Source organism: Uloborus diversus, chromosome 4 (assembly GCF_026930045.1).
Source record: "Uloborus diversus isolate 005 chromosome 4, Udiv.v.3.1, whole genome shotgun sequence".
Classification (NCBI taxonomy): Eukaryota; Metazoa; Arthropoda; class Arachnida; order Araneae; family Uloboridae; genus Uloborus; species Uloborus diversus.
In genome coordinates, this window is record NC_072734.1 from 20,457,569 (window position 1) to 20,479,909 (window position 22,341).

General features: G+C 33.7%; 1 protein-coding gene across 1 annotated transcript in view; it reads left to right on the forward strand.

The window, feature by feature from the left end:
* The first annotated feature begins 7,685 nt into the window (after positions 1 to 7,685).
* LOC129219780 (uncharacterized) overlaps positions 7,686 to 22,341 on the forward strand; it is a 242,999-nt gene continuing 228,343 nt past the window's right edge. Inside the window, exon 1 of the mRNA XM_054854080.1 lies at positions 7,686 to 7,850. Within this exon, the coding sequence (XP_054710055.1) occupies positions 7,790 to 7,850 (61 nt within the window). The 5' untranslated portion in view covers positions 7,686 to 7,789. The remainder of the gene's footprint in view (positions 7,851 to 22,341) is intronic.

Below are 22,341 nucleotides of genomic sequence, written 5' to 3' on the forward strand. Positions count from 1 at the left end.
CTGTAAATTGTTTTGGACTCAGAAAAGCTTGCAGATTACGATTCTGGATGTTACCAGGAGGCTTGTTGGTCCATTAATTTTTTATACCCCGCTCCCTTATTTACTAAGTAAATAAATTGGGCAAACTCATCTGAACCACTTTAATGATTGTCCTAGTTTCAATGTACTGTTGATTCTTAAAATTTAAGATATTTAAGGATAGTTAATTTAAAATAAAACAAAAATAAAATAAAATAAAATAAGTAAATAAATAAAAATTAAAAGAATAATTTTTGTTGAAAAAATTATTCAGTACTAAAAATCAAATTTTTACATAGGTCTTCAAAAGCAAAATATAAAAATCAATCTTTTTTGCTTTGACAATCATTATTGATGCATTTGCTAACTACTTGTCTCGAAGAAATAAGAGAGAATACAGTTGATAAAGATCACACAGTCCTAACTGAAAAATATGATCAATATAAAAGAATAATTACCGAAATTTTGATGAGCTTTTTAATTTTTTTACGCGTCAAGAGCACTGAAAACGAAATATTTAAATCTTTGAACAACTATTGTGAAATGGTTGAAATTTGGTTAGGTTCAGTTATGGCTGATAGGAGTAATAATTTTGAACTGCATTTGTTAACAACTAGACAAATGTTACCTTACTTTTTCTCCACGAATCACACAAACTACATTCGTAGATCGACTCTTTATTTACAAGATATGATAAAACTACCTGTAGAAGTTGTAAATGATATGAAGAGAGGAATGCTGTCCGTCAAACGAACGGAAGGTAGATTTAATGTAGTCAGTCCCGATTTAGCAGTAGAGCAGTTTCAGAATCGATCTTCGGCAGTGACTGGAGGTTTGATTGGTATTGCAAAAAATGAAGATGCGATGAAGAGATGGTTACTTCTTAATCCGTTTAAAAATAGCGTACACGACACACGAGGCTCTTTCTTCATGTATTGGAATACAAATAAACTCTGCAAGTGACATTAATTACCATAATGAATGAACGCAATCCAGGATCAATAAAGACGAAAAAGATATTCAAAGTATCGTCAAATATTTATTGCTTGCAATCCCTATAATGATAGCGAAAATTGCGCGCTCCGAAATATTTACACCGGTGAACTTGCTGATGAATCTTCTTCTCAGTGTTTGCTAAATATTGTAGAAAATGGAGAGATTGCATTAAGTACGTACGAAAAAGAGCCGTTTGTTCTAAAATGTAAAAAAGTTATCCGACCCTATTAAAAAAATTAAATTTAACAACTGTGTGACTACTTACAAAAAAGGCAGAAAAACTACGGGTAATAAAAAGTTACAAGACACAACAGATATAAGTGTTTTTCAAAAACCATTCATGTTGGCTGATCAACGAGGATTTGACACACAAATTTTAGCAGCTCATGAAATTTTGGATTACTGTAAGTACCTTTTTGACGCAGAAGGATTTTATAGGAAATCTCCAAAATCGGAACTCGCTCTTGAAATTGAAAGTCATTATAAGTGCGGTGTAAGCAAGCGGATAGAGAACTTCAATTTACAAAATTCTAAAATTTTTATTGTTCGATGGTATGGCACTTGTTCACCGAATTCCATTAAAAAATTTCAATACCTTTTACGAATTTCCTGAGGCATTCTTTGAAAGAATTCACAAATTTTTCTCGCAGCCAAGTTTGAAACGAGTGGACATTTACGGAGTATTTGACAGGTATGATGATCTTTCAATCAAATGTTTAGTGTCAGCTTTGCAGAGAAAGGGTCAAAAGGTTAAAATTGTTATGATTTCCAAATGATAATACAAAAGTCCCAAGCAATTGAAATAATTTCTTTTCCAGCACTGAAAATGCGTTACAGCTCGATCAATTTCTCTGTACTGCTGCTTCGAGAAATGCACAAATAAATCAAGATTGCGAGTTATGTATTTGTGGATTATTTGACGATCCATCAAAATGTTTTAAATTACAAGGTTCTTTATTTTTTGAAGAACCTGAATTAAACTCCAACCACGTCTAGCACGTCTTAGTTGTTTAGGTTTATGGTTTGATGGTTCGTACAAGAAGAAATTCATTTCAGGATGTCGTTTGGCATGATTGTCACTAGGGGAAAACATTTGTCATATTCTGCCAGCATTACACTCTCTATAAGTGGCTGTGATTCGACCAGCAGATTGGGTAAAAAAAAAAAAAAAATTAAAAGTTGCGTCGTTGGATTTTGTACAGAAAGTTCCACGACATTAGGAAATACAGATCTTAGTGTCGAACAATTAACTGAATTATGGCGACGAAAGAAGAAATCGTAAATGGTACCCACGGAAACTGACGAAGCGGCCATTACCGGTATCGTTGATTCAGCCCTGTAAATTTTCATCCGACTGTCAAACAAAGGATCGTTCTTGTAAAAAATTACAATTAAATTGTATTTCGCTTTGTAAATGTATCAATAATGATTGTCAAAATAAAAAAGATGGATTTTTATATTTTGCTTTTAAAGACCATTGTAAAAATTTGATTTTTGGCATTAAATAATTTTTTTTAACAAAAATTATTCTTTAAAATTTTTTTTTCTTATATTTTTAAATTACCTAGCTTTAAATATCTTAAATTTTAAGAAACAACGGGACATTAAAACTAGGACAATCAGTAAAATGGTTCAGATGAGTTTGCTCGATTCATTTACTTAGTACCTAAGAGAGCGGGGTATAAAAAAATTAATGGACCAACATGCCTCCTGGCAACGTCCAGAATCGTAATCTGCAAGCTTTTCTGAATTCAAAACAATTTACAGAATGCGGTCCTCATATTTTGCATACTCAACTCCTACAGCGCTTGCACTATTTATTTTCATTCGGAACGTGCGCCTGCGCCACCGCTTATGGGGGTGGGAAACCGTTCTAAAGTATTTGCACATTAAGATCAAAAATCGGCATTCTGCGATAGAAAATAGCTGTCGACCATCTTAGAATAATAAATATTCCATCGACCGAAAGCCATCGCCGATTACCATCGTGAAGGCAAAAACATTCGTCATCAAAATGACAACAGCAAGCTGAAGCACGATTAAAACGAGTTGATGTGTGCATCACATGACTTCCCGTTACTCCAATTTAATGAATTTCCCCATTACTGGCAATTTTAATGTGATTCAATAGTTTACTCTCTAAATAGCACCAACAGTGACCAAATTGAAACAGATTTTTAAAAAAAATCGCCAAATTTGCGACCAAAACTTGGCGACCAAAAGACTGGTGATATATCGCCAATTGTCCGCCAAATAATAACACCACTTGAGTTTACATCGAAATTAACAATGATTTCCCCCCAAAAAGGGGCAAAAGACCCCTTTAGAAACACTCGAATGCAACAAAAGGGGAGGTGCACAACTAGACCCCCACTAGGAGTCTACGTACCAAATTTCAACTTTCTAGGACTTACCGTTCTTGAGTTATGCGACATACATCCTCACATACGCATATACGCACATACATACATACGTACATACAGATGTCACGAGAAAACTCGTTGTAATTAACTCGGGAATCGTTATTATAGATATTTCGCGTGTCTATACGTTCTTAGGCACTTATTCACGTGTGGTCGAGTCGAAAAAGAAAACTCAACATTCATCAAAATGGAAATTAAGGTCGATTTTTGGGTGAAAATTTTTTCGCGAATACAATACTTCCTTTTTGCAAAAAGTAGTAAAAAGACCAAAAACGATGACTAAGAAATATTATTGCTATTTATCACATTAGAAACATTAATTTTATCTTTAATATTAAACTACAATTACATTCAGTGATGTTTAGCCAAACTATCAAAATTTTCGAAAAAAAAAAAAAAAAAAAAAATCTAAAAATTAAAAAAAAAAAAATGAACATTTATATTTGGTAGGCACCATGCACAAGATCTGAGCCACATGATTTTAAATTAATCCTTCCTTCTATTCCAATTATAGAAAATGACATTTCTCTGTTGAAGCATAACATATTAATGCAAATTTTTGAATGTAAGCCATTTTATCGCTAGAAAACCTTTCAGTTACGAAGATTAAATCAGAATATTTACATGATATCCTGACCATAACCTTAAAGAAGGATTATCACGCCATATTGACAGCTAATTCTTGCTTGAAACCTTTTCGAATATTTCCAATTTTACCGCTTGAAATCTACAAACATTGATTAAATAATAGTAACTAATTTTGCTAACGCATTTTCCAAAGATAAATTAATGAAACTTGTACAACATCCCCTCTTCGCTTCTGAAATGAATGATACATTTCTACAGCATTTTTTTTTCTTATTTCGCTCACTCCATTCAAAAGCATCATATCTCAAAAATGAGTGATTTTGAATGGGGTGGTTTGCAAAATTTTGAAAGCATTTTTTTCTGAAAGAGCATGTTTAGAAACATAGGATCTAACCATTTTTTAAATATTTTGTTTAAGTTTGATATTTTTAAAAAATATTTCAATCGGTGCGCTTTTATTGTTTACTGTTCTGCCAATGACATCACAAATGATGAAATGCCATTCACTGTTGCCATTTGCAGAGCGCAATATTTAATTCGCATCTTTACTCACGTGTACTGGCAACGATATGGTTGACAGCAAGCGAAGAGCACAATGTTTAATTCGCATCTTGATTATCATAACGTGAAAGCGCGGTACAAAGATGCGCCAAAGTACATCATTTGTGACGTCATAAAGACCACGCTTTATTTTCAAAATCGGACATTTTAAAAAAATAATTAAAAACTAAGCGTTGGGAAAATGAAAGTTTTTTCTCACTCCATTTATTATTATTATTATTATTATTATTATTATTTTGCTTATTCTATCAATTTCAGTGACTAAAAGTAGTACTTTTTGACTGAAGAAAGCAGCCCCATTATGCCCTTTTTTGAACTGCCATTAATGAGTAGTATTTCTAAGAAAGATCTGCATTTCTATAACTTAATCTTTCACCGTTAAAGAGGAAAGGTGTCGTATTTGCATTTTAAGTATTTTCGTTACGTTCTTTTCATGAATGACACATCTTGGGTTGTGCTTGATCCATCAGGCATGAAACATCTGTGTCGTTTAGTGAATATGATATTTATTCCAAAAATAGCATTGCACACGACAAAGAGCATTTTTCATTCCTATTTTTTAATCAAGAACGCAGTTTGCATTAATGTCGGTATTGTACGGAGAGCTATTAGTAACAATAATCACATAATTTGGGAAACACACGCCGTAAAACGTAAAGGACATTTGGAGCTATTATGTTATAGCTGTTAATTCGCTATGGACGCCTTCGCAATAAACGAACTTTACTGTGTACAGTAGAATCCCGTTATACGGCGGTGATTGGGAGACATATTTTACACCCGCATTTTAACATAACCGCGGTAAACTTAGTTTTTTCTCGAACGGGAATTAACGCCAGCGATATAACAGCTTAACAGTATATAACTCATAGACCTTGAACCAAATACCCAAGCAAACTTAACTGCAATTACGTCACTCATTGCTGCACTTAAATTATTTTATTAAACTGTTATTAAATTAAAATGAAAAGACGCAAAATAACAGAAATTATATCTTAGTATGGTTAAAATTCTTACTGGAGAGCACCTAGTGTATTTTCTTCTTAGAACTGCAAGATATTATAATGGAATGCAGAAGTAGATTTTGGATATAAAAATATTGGACGTATACGAGACTATAAAGAAAGCAGGATATTTTTATTCTTTACAATTCCGAGGGACAGGATGGCACCCGCGGTGGTACTAATTTCCCCGGATACCCATACTCGAGCGGTTGTGAAAATTTTTTTGTAGTTTGTTTTTTTACATCAAGAGAGACCTCGGAAAATAAACACATTTACAGTGGAGCCAAGAGTCATTGTAAAATAAACGAACTTACAGTGCGGCAAAGGAACATAAGATAAACTTACGGTGCAACAATGAGACATTGCAAAATAAACAAACTTACAGTGAAGCAAAGGGATATTGCAAAATAAACAAACTTACGGTGGGGCCAAACGAACATTGCAAAATAAACAAATTTACAGTGGGGCAAAGGGACATTGCAAAATGAACATGGTGAGTTTTTACGTATTAGAGGGAATTTTACTTTGCATATGAATGTATGTTTTGAAGATTACGGGTGTCCTTGCACCTTTTTCATTAGAAATTAATATTTAGTCAGTTCTTTCAACTTATATCTGAACTGACTCTTCCTTAGACAATGAAATTTTTTTGATAACAACGCATCTTTTGAAAACAAGAGAGGACATCTTTATCTTTTATAAAGTAACTAGTATTTTATTTTAATGAAATTATTTCTAAGCGTGAACTTTGATTTTTTTTTTATATAGAAACCAAGTTATGGCTACAAGCTGTGTTAAGTTACTTAAAATAAGATTAAAAAGAAGGTAATTTAAAATTGCTCTTTATCATGAATCAATATAAATGAGAAATATACTAAATTGAAGCAGTTATCGAATTTGAATTATGACCTGTGACCCGCGTCCGCTGCGTGTCCTGTTTTGGGCATTTGAGGCTCGCTAAACCAATCCCGTTATGTTCGATGATACGAACCGGAAACTATGTTCTGGAATTTTGCAAAGACACGATCCTCTTCCTTTGTGGTTGCTAAAAATTTGGAGCCAAACAATCAGAAATTGTTTTCTAAATTTGATAGGAAATGATACAACTTTAAAACGTCAATTGTAAAATGCATGATGTAAACATATGTATAGTTAAAAGGAACAAAATAATGGAAAAAAAAGTTGTGTCTACGAAAGTTGGGGTCGGGTGTCATAACATAAACTTAGGAAATGATCCTTTAATATTTCATCCAGTTTTACGCCTTTTCTAAACTTTTTATTTTGTTTTTATTTTACACAATTTCATACTACATGTTATTATAATGTTTGCAAAAATTTACATTTAATTTTCTGTTAACAAATGTATTCATCATAGTTTCTTGTTGAAGGTATGCTTAAAAAAATGTTTTGGAAATTTATTTTTCCTCCGATTAATCAGCAAAATTTGATCGAAAATGGCTGATTAATCGGTACTGTTGATTAATCGGCGTTTTCCTATTACCTAGAAAACAGTAAAAGGTATTAGAGTTTTATTCTTTATGTTCTGGTTCGCGAAGTTCATACTACTTTGAGGTGTGGCCTTCTTGTAAAAAAGGTTGGGCGCTACTCTGACGGCTTCCATAAACCAAAAAATGACCTGTGCAAATATTATCCAATTCTATTCATCTATTCATTGTATGAATTACATTTTAACCTTTATTTTATCAGCCGTATTAAACGAGATAAAAATATGAAAGGAAATATTATTACGGTGAAAACACGAAAACTCATCACACTATTTTATCACTGGAACATGACCGCCAAACCTTCAGGAATTAAAACCTCCCATTGTGAATACTCGAAGGCAAAATATTTTAAGGACGTATTTTTTCCGTCCCTTTTACACAAGAGCGAGCCTTCGACTTCGACAATACTTAACCACAAAGAAAAATCACTTGAGCATAGTTCCCACGGAGCTTCGCCCGGCCTTCGAGAGATGGCGCTAGTAGCCGTCGACACAGTTATGTCAAATGGGTTTCGATTTCGTTTCGGAGTTCAGTCCGTTGAATAGCCATCGGACTATCAACAATCTGGAAGCGGCATGTGGTGTTTTACGTAGACTTCGTCAGTTTTTATTGTGTTGTGGTTTCTTTTCTTTCATGTAAAATTCACATCGTCCGTTTTCTTCACCTTATATCTGAAGTGGCTCTTCCGAAAACAATGAAAAACTTTTTGAAAACAGCGCACCTGTCTCAAACGGGATACCTTTATCTTTTATTAAGTAAGTAATATTTTAATTTAAGCTAACTATTATTTCTTTGTGTAAATTTTTAAATATTTTGCCGTGTTTTTTTTTTTTTTTAAATTTTACTAGTTCTTCATCACAAATTTTTGTAGTAATTGCACCACTGAAAATTATTTAATATATTTAAACGCATAAAATATACTACATTTTCCTGACTCTTGATAAAAATTTCACATGATTTAAATAAATGGAAAAAAAGGCAAGGCATATTTATACAAATCTATATGTATCTGTTCTGAAAATGAGTGTCATTGAAAAAAATCCTGATTAAAAGAAAAGTACGTTAGTATATATAGAGTAAATTGCGGACAAATTTTTTGTCCGCAATAGAGAGGTGTCCGCACGACAGGGGTTTAATAATGTTATTTGCATTGGAACTGGGGAATTAAAAATTGTCCGCATAAGAGGGGTGTCCGCCTTTGAGCGGTGTCCGTTAGAAGGGGTTTTACTGTAATATAATTGATAAGTCAAAGTGCACTCATGTGCTTTAAATTATGAAAAATATGATTGCGTATCATAAGAGAAATTACAGGCTAAATCTTGAGTCTCTTTAAATAACTATTTTGACTTGTAGTTCTTAGATGATAAATTATGCGAAAATTTTTTATAACCCGTTTTTTTAAATAATGAAGACCACAAGAAACTTGAAACAATGTTTTTGAACTTGTTTCTAAATGACTTTCCGGATCATAGATTTTTGAAAATTAAAGTTGCAGACTAAAGTTCAAAAAAAAAAAAAAAAAAAGTATTTTTTTCATTTTATAAGGTTAGTGTGGGAAACATAAAATTAGGATCTATTTTGAAATTTTCTTGCAAGGTAATTTTTGAACGCGAAATCATAGTCATCCGAACTAAAATCTTTTTTGGATGACATTTCATCCTACTGTTCACACTTCTTTGTATTAGAAAATTGGTTCCTTGAAACCCAGAAACATGTGTCTGCACTCTGCAATCAATTTGTCAGTTTGAGCTTGATATACATTGTTTAATATTGTTATTTAATTAGCAAAAAGTTTATCGCAGATGCAATATGACTGCGAAAGAATTTCTGTAACTCTTTTGCAAATATTAATTAAATAAAATCCTACTAGGGGTCACTCATTAATTACGAAAGGGTACCAAGGGGGACGGGGGTTGGAAAAATCTCTAAATACCCATACTTTGGGGGGGGGGGGGAGTCAAACCCATTCTTGCATAATATTTTCCAAGTCGATATTTTATGCTAGAAATCACGTGGTTAAGTGGAAGAAAAAAACGCTTCGCTTAAGTATTGGGAGCTGGAGGAGGGGGGAGGGGAGTTGATTACTTTTTATCCTTCCCTTTAATTTTCCCCTAAAATGTCAAAAAAGCTCTTTAACTTTTAAGTAAACTATGAAAGTGTGCAATGCTAAATGTCTTCTGTGATGCATTACAAGTGAGAAGTTTTTTATTATTTGCTCATAAATTGTATAATAATGCAGGTTCTAAAATTTCTCAGAAATATAAATTACATGTTTTGTATTTCATGACTATTGATGCATATTAATAAAAAATTAGTAAAATATCTAAATGTACTTTTAAAATTCACATAAATTCCTTTTCCGGCAAAAAAAAAAACTTGTTATTTTAAAATTATGTAATTTGTTTTAAATAGTGTTCCAAGCATGTGTAAATGAAAACAGTTATTTGTTAAACTAAATAAGATTTTCATAACAAAGTGCATTTGCGTACAAACGTGTGCAAATGCGCATACATTACAGGGTTTATCTTTTCAAAATGTTATATTAAAATTTGAAAATCTGGTGCGAATCTGGTTTTGAAAAACATATTATTTCAAGCGTAGAAGAAATACAGCTAAATCTAGAAATTGATCATTTAAAATTCGATTTAGTTAAATATTTAAGCTTTGCTAACGAGGAAAGTCAGGAGTTCGAAATGGAGTTGTTTCCTTCAGTCAAAAGTACTACTTTTAGTCACTAAAATTGATAGAATAAGCAAAAAAAAAAAAAAACATGAAGCGAGAGAAAACTTTTTTTCCCTACGCGTCATTTTTAATTTTTTTTTTTTTTATAATGTCCGATTTTGAAAATAAGGCATGGTCACAAATGATGTACTTTGGCGCATCTGTCTTCCGCATTTCCACGTTATGATAATCAAGAAGCGAATTAAATATTGCACTCTACGCTTGCTATCAACCATATCGTTGTGAATGGCATTTCATCATTTGCAATGTCATCGACGTGAACAACGTGAACAATGAAAGCGCACCGATTAAAATATTTTTTAAAAAAATATTAAATTTGGTCAAATTAGTTAAAAAATGGTCAGGTCCTATGTTTTTAAGCCTGTTCTTTCAGAAAAAAAATACTTTTAAAATTTTGGAAACGACCCCATTGATTCCGAATTACTTGGCAGGTTTTATAGACAGTTAAAACATATATTTCTTTCTATTTTTGGACTCAATTGAATCAAAGTACAGTGAAACCTGTATAAGTTGACCACTTGCGGTGCTCTACTTTATTGGTCAACTTAAACAGATGGTCAACTTACAGAGGTTTATTTATACGATAAAGGCCAATTCCGTGCCTGATAAAGGTGGTCAACTTACAATGGTGGTCAACTTTACAGGTTTTACTGTACTTGTCTCCCCCCCCCCCCCCAATAACATTTGAGTTAATAGTCCGATTCGAACAAATTTTTTTTGTTCGAATGATATCGGCGAGGATTCTTTATTCCTATATTTCACTTTTGGATTTAAACAATTTTTCGTAGAATTTGGAACAGTTCAAAGAAACTTAACGTTAGCACCTACGGGGAAATTCAAGGCGATTCCGAAATTAGAGGCGAATTTGCTTCAAGCAAAATTGTAGGAAAAAGCTTTTGATGAAAAACATGTATATAAAATATCTTTTTGATTTGAACAATTTTCCGTTCAATTTTGAACAGTTCAAATCCCTTAACATTAGCGCCTACGAGGAAACTGAAAGTCAATATGGATTCCGCACTTAAAGGCACTTTACTGATTTACTTCAAACAAATTTTGTTGGAAATAGCTCCTGACGACAAACTCCCGACTCCGACTCCGAGAATTTTGGAGCACCTGACTCCGACTTCCTGAAAATAAGTTGGACTCCGACTCCCCGACTTCGACTCTGACTTCGTAGTTTTGGCAAAAAATTTATACACGGATGAAAAATGACTTACTCCAATTTTTGGATCTCCGATTCCCATTCCTTTATCCCAAAATAAGCCCGGCTCCGACTCCGCAAATATTGGCAGAGTTGCGTACTCCAAATGAAATGACCGATTTCAACTCCGAGTCTTTGAATTAAATACCTTCGACTCCCAAATCTGACTCTTTTATCCCAAAATGAGATTGACTCCAACTCCGCAGACCAGACATGGTTTTAACTGTGACATAATTATTGTAAATATGACTTGTTTTTATTTTCACTCGAAAGTTTTAATTTATGTATTCAGTTTTCATCAGATGAACTCGAAGTCCTTTATATTTTCTACAGTAAAATATGCGCAGACGGAGGTTTTTTTTTTCTTTTTTTTGACAAAGAAAATTATTTCTTTAAGTTGACAATTTATTGTTTTTATTTATTTTGGAAAGTACATTAATTCAATTAAAAATATTTTTGGGCAACAGGGGAAAAACAAACTTTTTTTTTGACATGATGTATTTAGTTTACTGAACTTATTAATTTTAATTATTATTTTTTCGTTTTGAAAGCGATTAAAGATTTTTTTTATGGAAAAAATGCATTAGCTGTTTTATTTAAAAGGTGCTGCTATTTTATTTGTTCGTTTATTGAGCAATCACGATTGCTTATTGCTTTCATTTGACTGTTTTTGGCGTCCTATCATTTTATTTTCCCACCGCCACCCTCCGCACCATCACCGCCGACCGGCTCCTCACGATGCTGCTCCTATAGCGAAAGCCGCCTCCAGGTTGCGTCCATGTCCTACACACACGCGCATACATACACACACACACGCATACATACACACACACACGCACACATACACACACACACGCACACATATGCACACACACACACAAACACATACACATATACACCTACACACACATACAACTGCACACACATACACAAACACATACACACACATACAACTGCACACACATACACAAACACATACACACACGCATACATACAGACACCTACACACACACACGCATACATACAGACACCTACACATACATACAGACGCCTACACATACACACACACACCTACACACAACTACCCACACACTCATGACACTCATGCCTGAACACAGACACAAACACATATGCCTACACACACATACACATTTCCCACCACACACAAACACTCATACACACAACTACTCACACACTTATGCCTGCGCACAGACACAAACACACATGCCTACACACACATACACATACCCCCTACACACACATAAACACACATGCCTACATACACACAGACACACTCGTGATTGCGAAAAACATAATTTGAATTCAAGAGGTCAAAATTCAAATTAATTTTAAAAATTATTTTTATTTATTTATTTTTTTACGCAGCTAATTCTTTAGATGAGTGAGACATATTTTATTCCTAGAAATCGCCTTAAAATATTAAAAAATTATGTTTGAAATAATTTGTGATTTTAACTTTTTGAGAATATTGATCATGTACTAGAAAGTAGACTCGTTTAGTTCTAGACGGAAGTTCTTGTTTTTTCTTTTATTTAATCTTGATTGTTGAACATGCGTAACTTGACACAACTTTTATTTTCGAGGTTGACCGTGCTACAATTGGCAACGGCAATAGTAACGTTTAAAAGGGGGAAATTTTAAACCAAGTTTTAAGACTTAAACATGCTTAATTTTTGCATAGAAAAGCAAATATCCTCCTTCTTTTCGAAACAGACTATAGTAAGGATGATGATGCAGCAACAGAGGAAATATATTAATTGCTGTTACATATTTGAGAAAACACTTTTTTAGATTATAATCCGAACAAAGTATCTTATTTTTATTTCAAAGGTTGAGTTATTACAACTTGGGAACTACAAATTTTCAAAATAGAATAGTACTCAAAAATACTTCTGACATAAATACTGGCACAAATCCTTCTATAATTAAATAAAATTTCGGAGTTGTAGTTAAATAACATTTTAATCAAGTTTTCAGATTCTCCATAATTTTAGAAATTAATTTTTAGTGTAAAAAAAAATGTAATTCATGACCAAAAGCAATGCAAAAAATGAAACAAGAATAACTTGATACTGTTCATTTATTTTTTATCACTACAGTAGTAACGTTTAGTGAGAAACCACTATCAATAGTTAAGTAAGAAAATGATTCATATGTGACTTCCTTAAGGAAAATTACAAAAGTTGAAAAATAAATATGTAAAAAATAGGGACTGGGAGGGGCAAGAAAATGATTGAATATAAAAAGTCATCTGTAGGTAGGATTTACTTTAATTGATGTTGAAAGTTTCGCAGCTTAAATAAATCTTAAAACTTTGAAGAAAAACATAAAATGATTGAAGACAAAAAAAAAAAAAAAAAAAAAAAATCACCATTTCAAATTATAGGTGTGCGTCTAGTTTCTTTGATAAGGATAATAGGATAAGAACCGTGTGATCTAATTTGGGAAGTTTACACCGAACAAGCAGAACTTCTAAACACTAAACTTGAAATTATGAGCTTGCTTTTACGCCTGTTTTTCACTAGATCAGGGTCAAGAGCAGGCTAGATCATCAATAAAATGGATGAATACTCTTAAGAAATGCCGAGAGCTCTTCGTGAAGGAAAACATATCAGAGCAATAAAATAATGAATTTAATCTCCCCTCCCGTTATTTAAAATGTGTTTTCTGAATGTTTGCCCTAAAAAAATGTGAAAAGATGGTTTTCCGTTTTTGTTATTTCCCTTCCACACAAGCATGTACTATACTGAGTTAAACTTGACCACGAACTCTTTAGTTTATTTTAGGGGTTATCCACAAATGATGTCACTCTTTCAGGGGAGTTCGTGAAATTGAGACAGTGTGACGACGGGGAGGAAGGGCGTAACAAGCAGTGTGACATTAGGCATTTTTATAACAATTCTGCAAAACAACGAAACAAAGGGGAGGGGAGAGGGAGGGAAAGGTGAAGTGTGACACATTGTGACAAGGTTTCAATCATGTTGAAAAAATGTGGGACACAATTCATAGACAACCCCTTTACAGCTCACCTCTGAAATTCAAAAGGACAATCCCTCCTCCCTTATTTTAATGTTTTTATTAATTAATCAGTTTTTCTTTATTTATTTATTATTATTTTGTACCTAACATATACCAATTATAAAATCTCTTCTTTTCGTCCTTTACGTAATTTACAAAGCTTTATGTTCATAGTTATTTGTATAACGTAATTCTTATGATGTAATTTTCATGAAAGGGGCTGTCCATAATGATGTCACGCGTTTTTCAAACATTTTTGATCCCCTACCCCCTTTGTCACAAAGTGTCACACTTCGTCCGACCACCTCCTCTACCCTTGTCACGTGTCAAGCCATTTTTCATAAACATATTCTCATGTGTAAAAAAACAAAGCAAAAAAACGTGATATCACTGCTTATTATTAACCATCCCTCACCCTTGTCACAATTTCATGAGCCCCTCCCCCCTCAAAGTGGAATATCTTTTGTGAACAACCTCAAAATGTTTTGTTAAAATTGCATTTTACGCAGCGCGTGTTTTTTTTTTTTATCATTGTTTTTGAATGTTTGAAAAATTCTGGTTTTTGAATTAAATAAAAACAATGAATGAGTATTAGTTCATGTCTGTTACAATTTTTTTATACGCTTAAGGGGCTAACTTTTTAAATCGAAAATCACCTTGAACGTCAGGTGAGTCTTTTTTTTAAATTTTCGCTTTGGTTTATGTACAAGAATTTTAAATTTTTATAAAAATTTCCGAGAAAAACCCCCTCTCAGTTTCTTCACAAATTGCTTAGGTTTGGAACAGTAGTAAAAATACTCATTGTAAAATAGCAAACTCTTAATGTGGGGGAATAAAATTGGGAAATAGTTGAGAATCCACAATTCACTCATTTGCCAATTATTAAATTAAAAAAAATAAATAAAAAGCATCTAAATCAGAAGAAATAAATGAAAACCAAATAATAGGATAAAAAGTTTCCCAAACTGTATTCCATGAGACTTTGCGAAAATCAGTGCCTGCAGCCGCCGAACCACATTAGTGCAAAACGACTTCCCAAACGACGGTGGTGAAAAGAAAAAGCGGTTGCAGCACAGATGGTAAGATAGCTGCGAAATGTGGCATTTCGACAGAGAGGAAAGTGCGATTTGAAGTATGCGTTCGAAGAAGAACGATGAAAAGCGAAAATAAATTCTGGTCCGCGGACTGAGACACATTTGCATTCTGAGGAGGCAAGCGTGAACCGAAAGTCGCTCGATTCCGTTACAACGCGGAAAGGCGTGTAGTGTCTGAAACGAGGAAAAGCATCCCTTAATTGGATCAAGGACGAGATTGGTATCAGACGTGGACCCTGCACTAGTTTGCCTTGGAGTTGACAGTTTTTTACTCTCTGTGCTCAGTCCAGGGATCTGTTTTTATACCTTCAGAAATGGGGGACTTTGTAACTGAAAGTTGATTTCCTGAATTTTATCATTAACGAAATTTGTATTTAATTTACCACCCGACCCCAGTCTGTGGATTTTCAAGAAGCAGAAAATCTCCAGCGTCCATGCTGCAGGTTTGTGCAGAATGTACATCTTTAACAAGCCGCATAAATGCTGCATGTTAAATATTCCTTCAAATGCCTATTTGGCATGGGAACACTCGGCTAAACTAAATTCTTAGCGCGGTTTCGCATTTGAGAGAGTTCAAGTGCATCCATCTGGTGGGGAAACTGGTAGCAAAAATTCTCGTGGTAATGGCATGCCATTACCATGACATGAAAAGATGGTTTCGGTTTCTGGGGAATACACTCGATCTGCGGTTGGTGAGAATAAGATACCAACAGACAAACAAACAATAGAAACCAACAAAGAAATTAGCTTTTATTGTAAAATTGCTGAGCCTGTTTTTCTCTGTAATTGGCAACTTAGGTTGGCGATTCATGAACGGGGGTAGCAAGCAAAGAAAGTAGGGCACAGAGCCCCCTAGCTTTAAATATTTCTTTAATGTTTATTTTATTCTGATTTATTTTAGGGTCTAGACATTTTTTTCAGTTTAACTTTAAGGCTTCTTTTATGTACTTTTCTTCTCGCTTTTTTGAAACGGGAGGGACGGTTCATTCTAGGTCAAAATAACCCGGTTTCAGGTTCATGGTAAACGGTTTTTTAGTTGAAATTGTATACCAAGACAAAAGGGTGTTCAGGATCGTATTATATCAGCGTTTCTTAATTTCTATGATGAATGGGACCTTTTTTAATGTCCAATTTGTTCTCGGAACCCTTGATTCATCCTCATTAGTATAGCTGAATTCAGCATTCAAAATTTTCTTGCAGTGAAAACGAAAAATATTCCAAATAATACTTTTTGTGATCTGAAAGTAGCACATGTTTTGTAATAACAAATGACATTTCAATAAAAAATTCGTATTCTTATACTAACATGGACGCCGGTCATGCGTCGAGAATAATTGAGTTTATTATCTACAATTCATTTTGATGCTTTCTGTGCTGTTCATTCGGAAAATATTGATTGAATGCTTCATTCAGAACTTATTATATCGATTTTTTAAAATGATTATTTTAAATACAAAAAAAAAAAAAAGGAACGCGGCAACCTTGATCTTCCTAGGAACCTTCGGATTCCGCGGGAAAAAAATTTACGAAACGGAATAACGGCCATTCATTTCTTGTGTTTATCTAAGATAGAAAATTATTTTATTTGTGAAAATCATTACTCTGAGTAGATACAATAATAAATAATTTTTTCATTTATTGTTTTCCACTATTATTAAACAATATGGTAACCATCTGATAAATATTAATTTATCAACCATTACTTGCTTCTTCTTATAAACAATTCCATTTTTCAAGAAGACGTTTGAAAATGAGCTATCATAAACATGTCCGCGTTTTGCTAATTTTTTTGAACGTTTTTCAAATCCATTAATTGATATTCAACAAAAGCTCGGTACCATTGGAAGTTTGAAAAGCTTAAAATGTAAATAAGCTTACCCTCTCCTTCCGATATCAAGTTGAAATGCTGTACTTTTTCCAATTATTTGAAACAATGCATATTGTTTATCCTAACAGAAACTAAACCATTATGGCCGCCACTGAATGGCTTATTAAGAGTTGATTGATTTGTTTTCAAGAATGTTCTATCTTAGTCTGTTTATAATATCTTGCCATAAATATTCATATATTTAATTTGCATGAGGCAATTTGCTTTAATAAATGTTATTGAAAATTGTCTGCTTGAAAAAAAGAACAGACACAAATACTTGGTATCAGAAAAGTTATCAACTATTGTGTTTGTTACATTATTAAACAAACTGTATCAAGGACAAAGCAAATACAGGAGAATCTTTTATCCGAATCTAATTTGTAGAGTTTACAAATTTATGTTCAGCTAAGTAATAATTCTAAATATGATAGCAAGAACAAACTATAAGCGACAAATATTCGTTTTTTCTCTTGATTAACTGTACAACTCCTACATAGATCGTACAACAAATTATAGTAATCCTACAAACATTGCGTACTTGGGTTCTCCGTCTGACATCACTACGAGTTAAACTCTATACTTTAGAGCAGCGGTTTTCAACCTTTTTTCCCTAAAAAACTCCTTAAAAAATACGAAAGAAATTGGCGAACCCATTGTAAAGGAAGAAATAAATAACAAGCGAAAAAGCAATCGCATGCACAGTAAAATTTGGGAGAATTTTTTTAGTAATATTGCTCAATAGATCATAACAAGAACGAGACTTAATTGCAAAATATGAAAGCACAAATAGTTCTATAAACTGAAAAGCTAGAAAATGAATTCAAAACAAATTCATCAAAGAACAAACATAGTGATTATTTTTTGCTGAGATTCAGTCAACTTTGGAAAAAAAAAGAAAAACTCTTGGGAAAATTGCAAAATAGAGAAGCTCAAAGTTTGCCTGAAATATCTGCCAGTTTTACAATTAAGGTCAGCATTTTATTTGCTTCTGTATTTATCCCTTTTCTCATGGAAATATTGTTCAAAAGGGTAATAATATTTAAAAGGTATTTTTCTAACACAAGAGATGTCTATGACAGACACAAGAAACGCCTAAAAGAAGTGTCTGGGAGTAAATCTGCTATGACCTATACGGATATGGGCTTAGAACTTGCTCTCTTTTGGTGATCTTGGATGACTTAAAACCTTCGTAGAAAGATGAAAGGGGTAAGAAACAAGTGAATAAATGAGAAAAAAAAAAAAAAAATTATTTGAATTTTTGACATCTCAAATTCAAATTATGTTTTTCGCAATCACGAGTGTGTGTATGTAGGCGTGTGTGTTTGTGTGTAGGGGTATGTGTATGTGTGTGTAGGCATGTGTGTTTGTGTCTGTGTGCTGGCATAAGTGTGTGGGTAGTTGTGTGTATGAATGTGTGTGTGGGGGGTATGTGTATGAGTGTGAAGGAATATGTGTTTGTGTCTGTGTGCAGGCATGAATGTGTGGGTAGTTGTGTGTATGTGTGTGTATGTGTTTGTATGTGTGTAGTTGTAGGTGTCTGAATGTATGCGTGTGTGTATGTGTGTGTATGTGTTTGTATATGTGTCTGTGTGTATGTGCGCGCGTGTGTGTGTAGTTGTGTATGTATGTGTGTGTGTGTAGTTGCGTATGTATGTGTGTGTGTGTAGTTGCGTATGTATGCGCGTGTGTGTAGGACATGGATGCAACCTGGAGATGGTTTTCGCTATAGTAGCAGCATCGTGAGGAACCGGTCGACGGTGATGGTGCGGAGGGTGTCGGTGGGAAAATAAAATGATAGGACGCCAAAAACAGTCAAATAAAAGCAATAAGCAATCGTGATTGCTCAAAAGAAAAAAAAAACTCAGCAAGCATGATGAAATTCCGCCATTTGGTCATTCTCAGAAAAATCAGGAATTTGTGTTTCTGGCTTTTACAACAAAGAATAAAAGTTCAGAAAATAATTCAAGTGAATAAAACTCTTTAATACAACTGATGGAATATATTAAAGTTACTAAATGAGAAAAAATATTTTATTTATTGTTTAAATTTTGGCTACAGAATGTGATTTATCACATCCGTGGACTGTAACCACTTATCTTTTTTTGTTTCCATACTTTATATTTCATGCACCAAATAAGAAATTTAGCTATTTAAGCTATATTTTCGATCAAGTACACATTTAGTACACGCTTCTCAGAAATTTAAAGTCAATCTTAATTTTCATATTTATTTAATTGCAAGTTTAATGCTTGTGACCAGAGAAATAGTCACATCTGTTGACAGAAAAGAAGGTGCCAATAAATTCTTCCAGGTTGCGGCACCAAACTGTATTGGTTAAAAGATTAACCCTCAAGAAGCCATTTTGTTTAGTGGGACAGAAACTGAAGCTTGCTTTGAGATTTCTGGGACTTGATTTAAAAATTTTTGTCCTCGATTTATAAAAAGGAAAGATCAACTCATCACATCTGTGGCTCATACAGATTTAAAATAATTAGGTAAGATAATAAAATAATTCAATGAATTAAATGTAAAATCTTTGCTTTTCAACTTTCAAGTAAAAACTGCAAAAGCACATGTTCTTAAATGTAGAAAATTGTTGTTTGTATCACATCCGTGGACATCACATCTGTGGACACAGTTTGTCCATGGATGTGGCTCTAACAAAGTAATTTTAAAAACTTAAAATATTTGTTCGCTTGATCTGAACCACTATAATAGCATTATCATTTTAGGATAGATCTAACTTAATCTTAAGTATTTAACATACTAGGATTTTTTTTTTTAAATGAGCACCAAAATCCCTGTTTTTTCTGAGAATGACCCCATTACAATATTATTTTCGCGAACCCCATTTGTTCCCCTCGCGAACCCCCAGGGGTTCGTGAACCACCGGTTGGGAAATGATGTGTTTAGCGTCAGGACGACGTAAATCACATTATGATAGTTTAGTCAGGGTGCCATTTCGAAAAGCTAGTTCCGAGGTATGAATAAAATGTTTTGACTGTTTTTGATAGCTTATGTTATGTACATTTCAGATCCGACTGATGCCACTTTACCAGAGTTGAGCATTTTGAGTAATTCAAGATGGCATCCAAGATGGCGCCCAAAACATTGCAAATTTTGTTATGAAGCAACATTAATTTTTAGAGTATTATTATACGGTCGAACCCGCTATAGTGGACCGTCTGAGTACCCAAGGTTGTCCTAAAAAATGATTGTAAATGGGCGAATATTCTTCGACCCCCCCTCCCCCCACCGAACACTTTTTTACATTTTTAGAGTTAGATGAACATTTAAAGGCCTTCTTTTTAAACCCCGAAAATCACGTCAACAAGCTGTTTAGGCTTGTAATCGTGTGATAGAAAAGTACCGAACGTTATCATAATTTAATTTTTAAACATAGTTGAACAAATAATCTTAAATGTATATGTATCTTACGAAAGCAAATCTAATGTTTGAGCAATTAAAAATTATTTTTCAATAAAAAAAAAATAATAATAATATTTTAGAAACTAAATTACAATGCATTAAAAATTTAGTTTACGACCTCTTCTCATATTTTAGTGCCCGGGGGCATCGCCCCGCTCGCCCATCTCTTCCGACGGCCGTGTGTGCACCCTGACGGCCGTAAGTCCACTAAAAAACAGATGGTTTACCATAACCAAATCAGTACTTCCTTGCGCAGTTTCCGACTGACTGCTGCCATCGTCAATATTTGATAATTCTAACCTTAACCTCAATGGAAAATGTTTTGCGTTTTACAGAATTCAAAATTTATACATATATTGTCTGAAATCGATTCTAAGATAATGAAAAGAGTTACTGTAAAAACGGGGAAATTCATAGACTGTTCTACTTTCCGATTTTCAAGGGTTGTTTTGAGCGAACAAAAGGGTTCTGATGAATTGCCTTTACACAAAGAAGAAAGTAACAGAAGAAGAGAAAACTGGAATTGTGTGTACATCCTCAAGGATTGGTAAACATTGTATCTGGAAAAATTGCAGCAGCTAAATCAGTTAAAGTGGACAAAGCTTATGAAATGGTTATAATAGCAGTACATAATTTTCAAGAAAATCTCCGAAGTAGATTTCATGTCAGTCAAAAAAATTATTTGTTGTACGCATGGATGAGGATAAAGAGAGTGGCAAAATTTTAACCGCGTTACAGATGGACGCTTCTCTTTTATATTCCAAAATCATTGCTACATAGATATAAAATGACTGATGTTTTAAAATACGAACTTTCTTCTGTGCCTCCATCTATGTTTAAAGACGATGGAAACATGAGATAGGTTGTTGGTATGTCCACTTTAATGAACAAAATGAGTGTGTCGCAATCTAAAAGAAGAACTAAGTCACCGACACTAATAATCGTTGATGGTTGTGCTTTACTGTGGGTTGTTCATTGGCCTGTAGGAGGGTCTGTGTATGTTTTCCTGAAAAATTTCCTTGAAAAAATCACTGTCATGTTGAAAGATGCTCATGTCCACCTGGTATTTGACAGATACTTTGACTACAGCATCAAAAGTGCAACAAGAACCAGTTGTGGGAAGAAAGTATCAAGGAAGTTTGTGCTAACTGAAACGACAACACTTCCCCCACAAAATATAATGCTGTCCAATTAAGACAACAAGCGCCAATTGATATACAGCTTTTATGTAACTTCATTTCTACAAATGTTTGTAATTTCCCATTTGAGAACCGTTTGGTTGTTACTGGACGAAATACTACGCCATTTCAAGTACATAGGGGCAACCTCAGTCAGAGAACCGATTTTAAAACAAAGCACGAAGAAGCAGACTGCTATAATGATACAGCAGCTAGCATCTGAAACTAAAATGAAAGAAAATTAAACTGTTCATCTTATATGTGACGACACTGATGTATTCGTGTTACTGTTATACTTCTACCATCGACTAGGTATGAAAAATGAAGTCTGTATGGCGTCGTTAAAACCAGGAAGGGCATTAGTAGACATCAAAGAAACAGTTTCAAAATACAAGGATATAATTTCAAGTTTGCCGGCTACTCATGCCCTGCCTGACTGTGATTCTGTTGCTCCATTCTATGGAATGGGAGAGAAAATACTTCTGAAGTGTCTTCAGGCTGGTAAACAGTTATGAAAATTGGGTCATAAAGAGAGTTGTATGACAGAGGTAATTAAAGAATGCACAGCATTTATTGCTTCTTGTTATGGTGTTGAAGGTGCTACTGATATGACAGAAGTAAGAATTTCTCTTTGGGCAAAAAAAAAAAAAAAAAAGGTCAAGCACAGCTACGAGCTCCTTCATTTGCTTC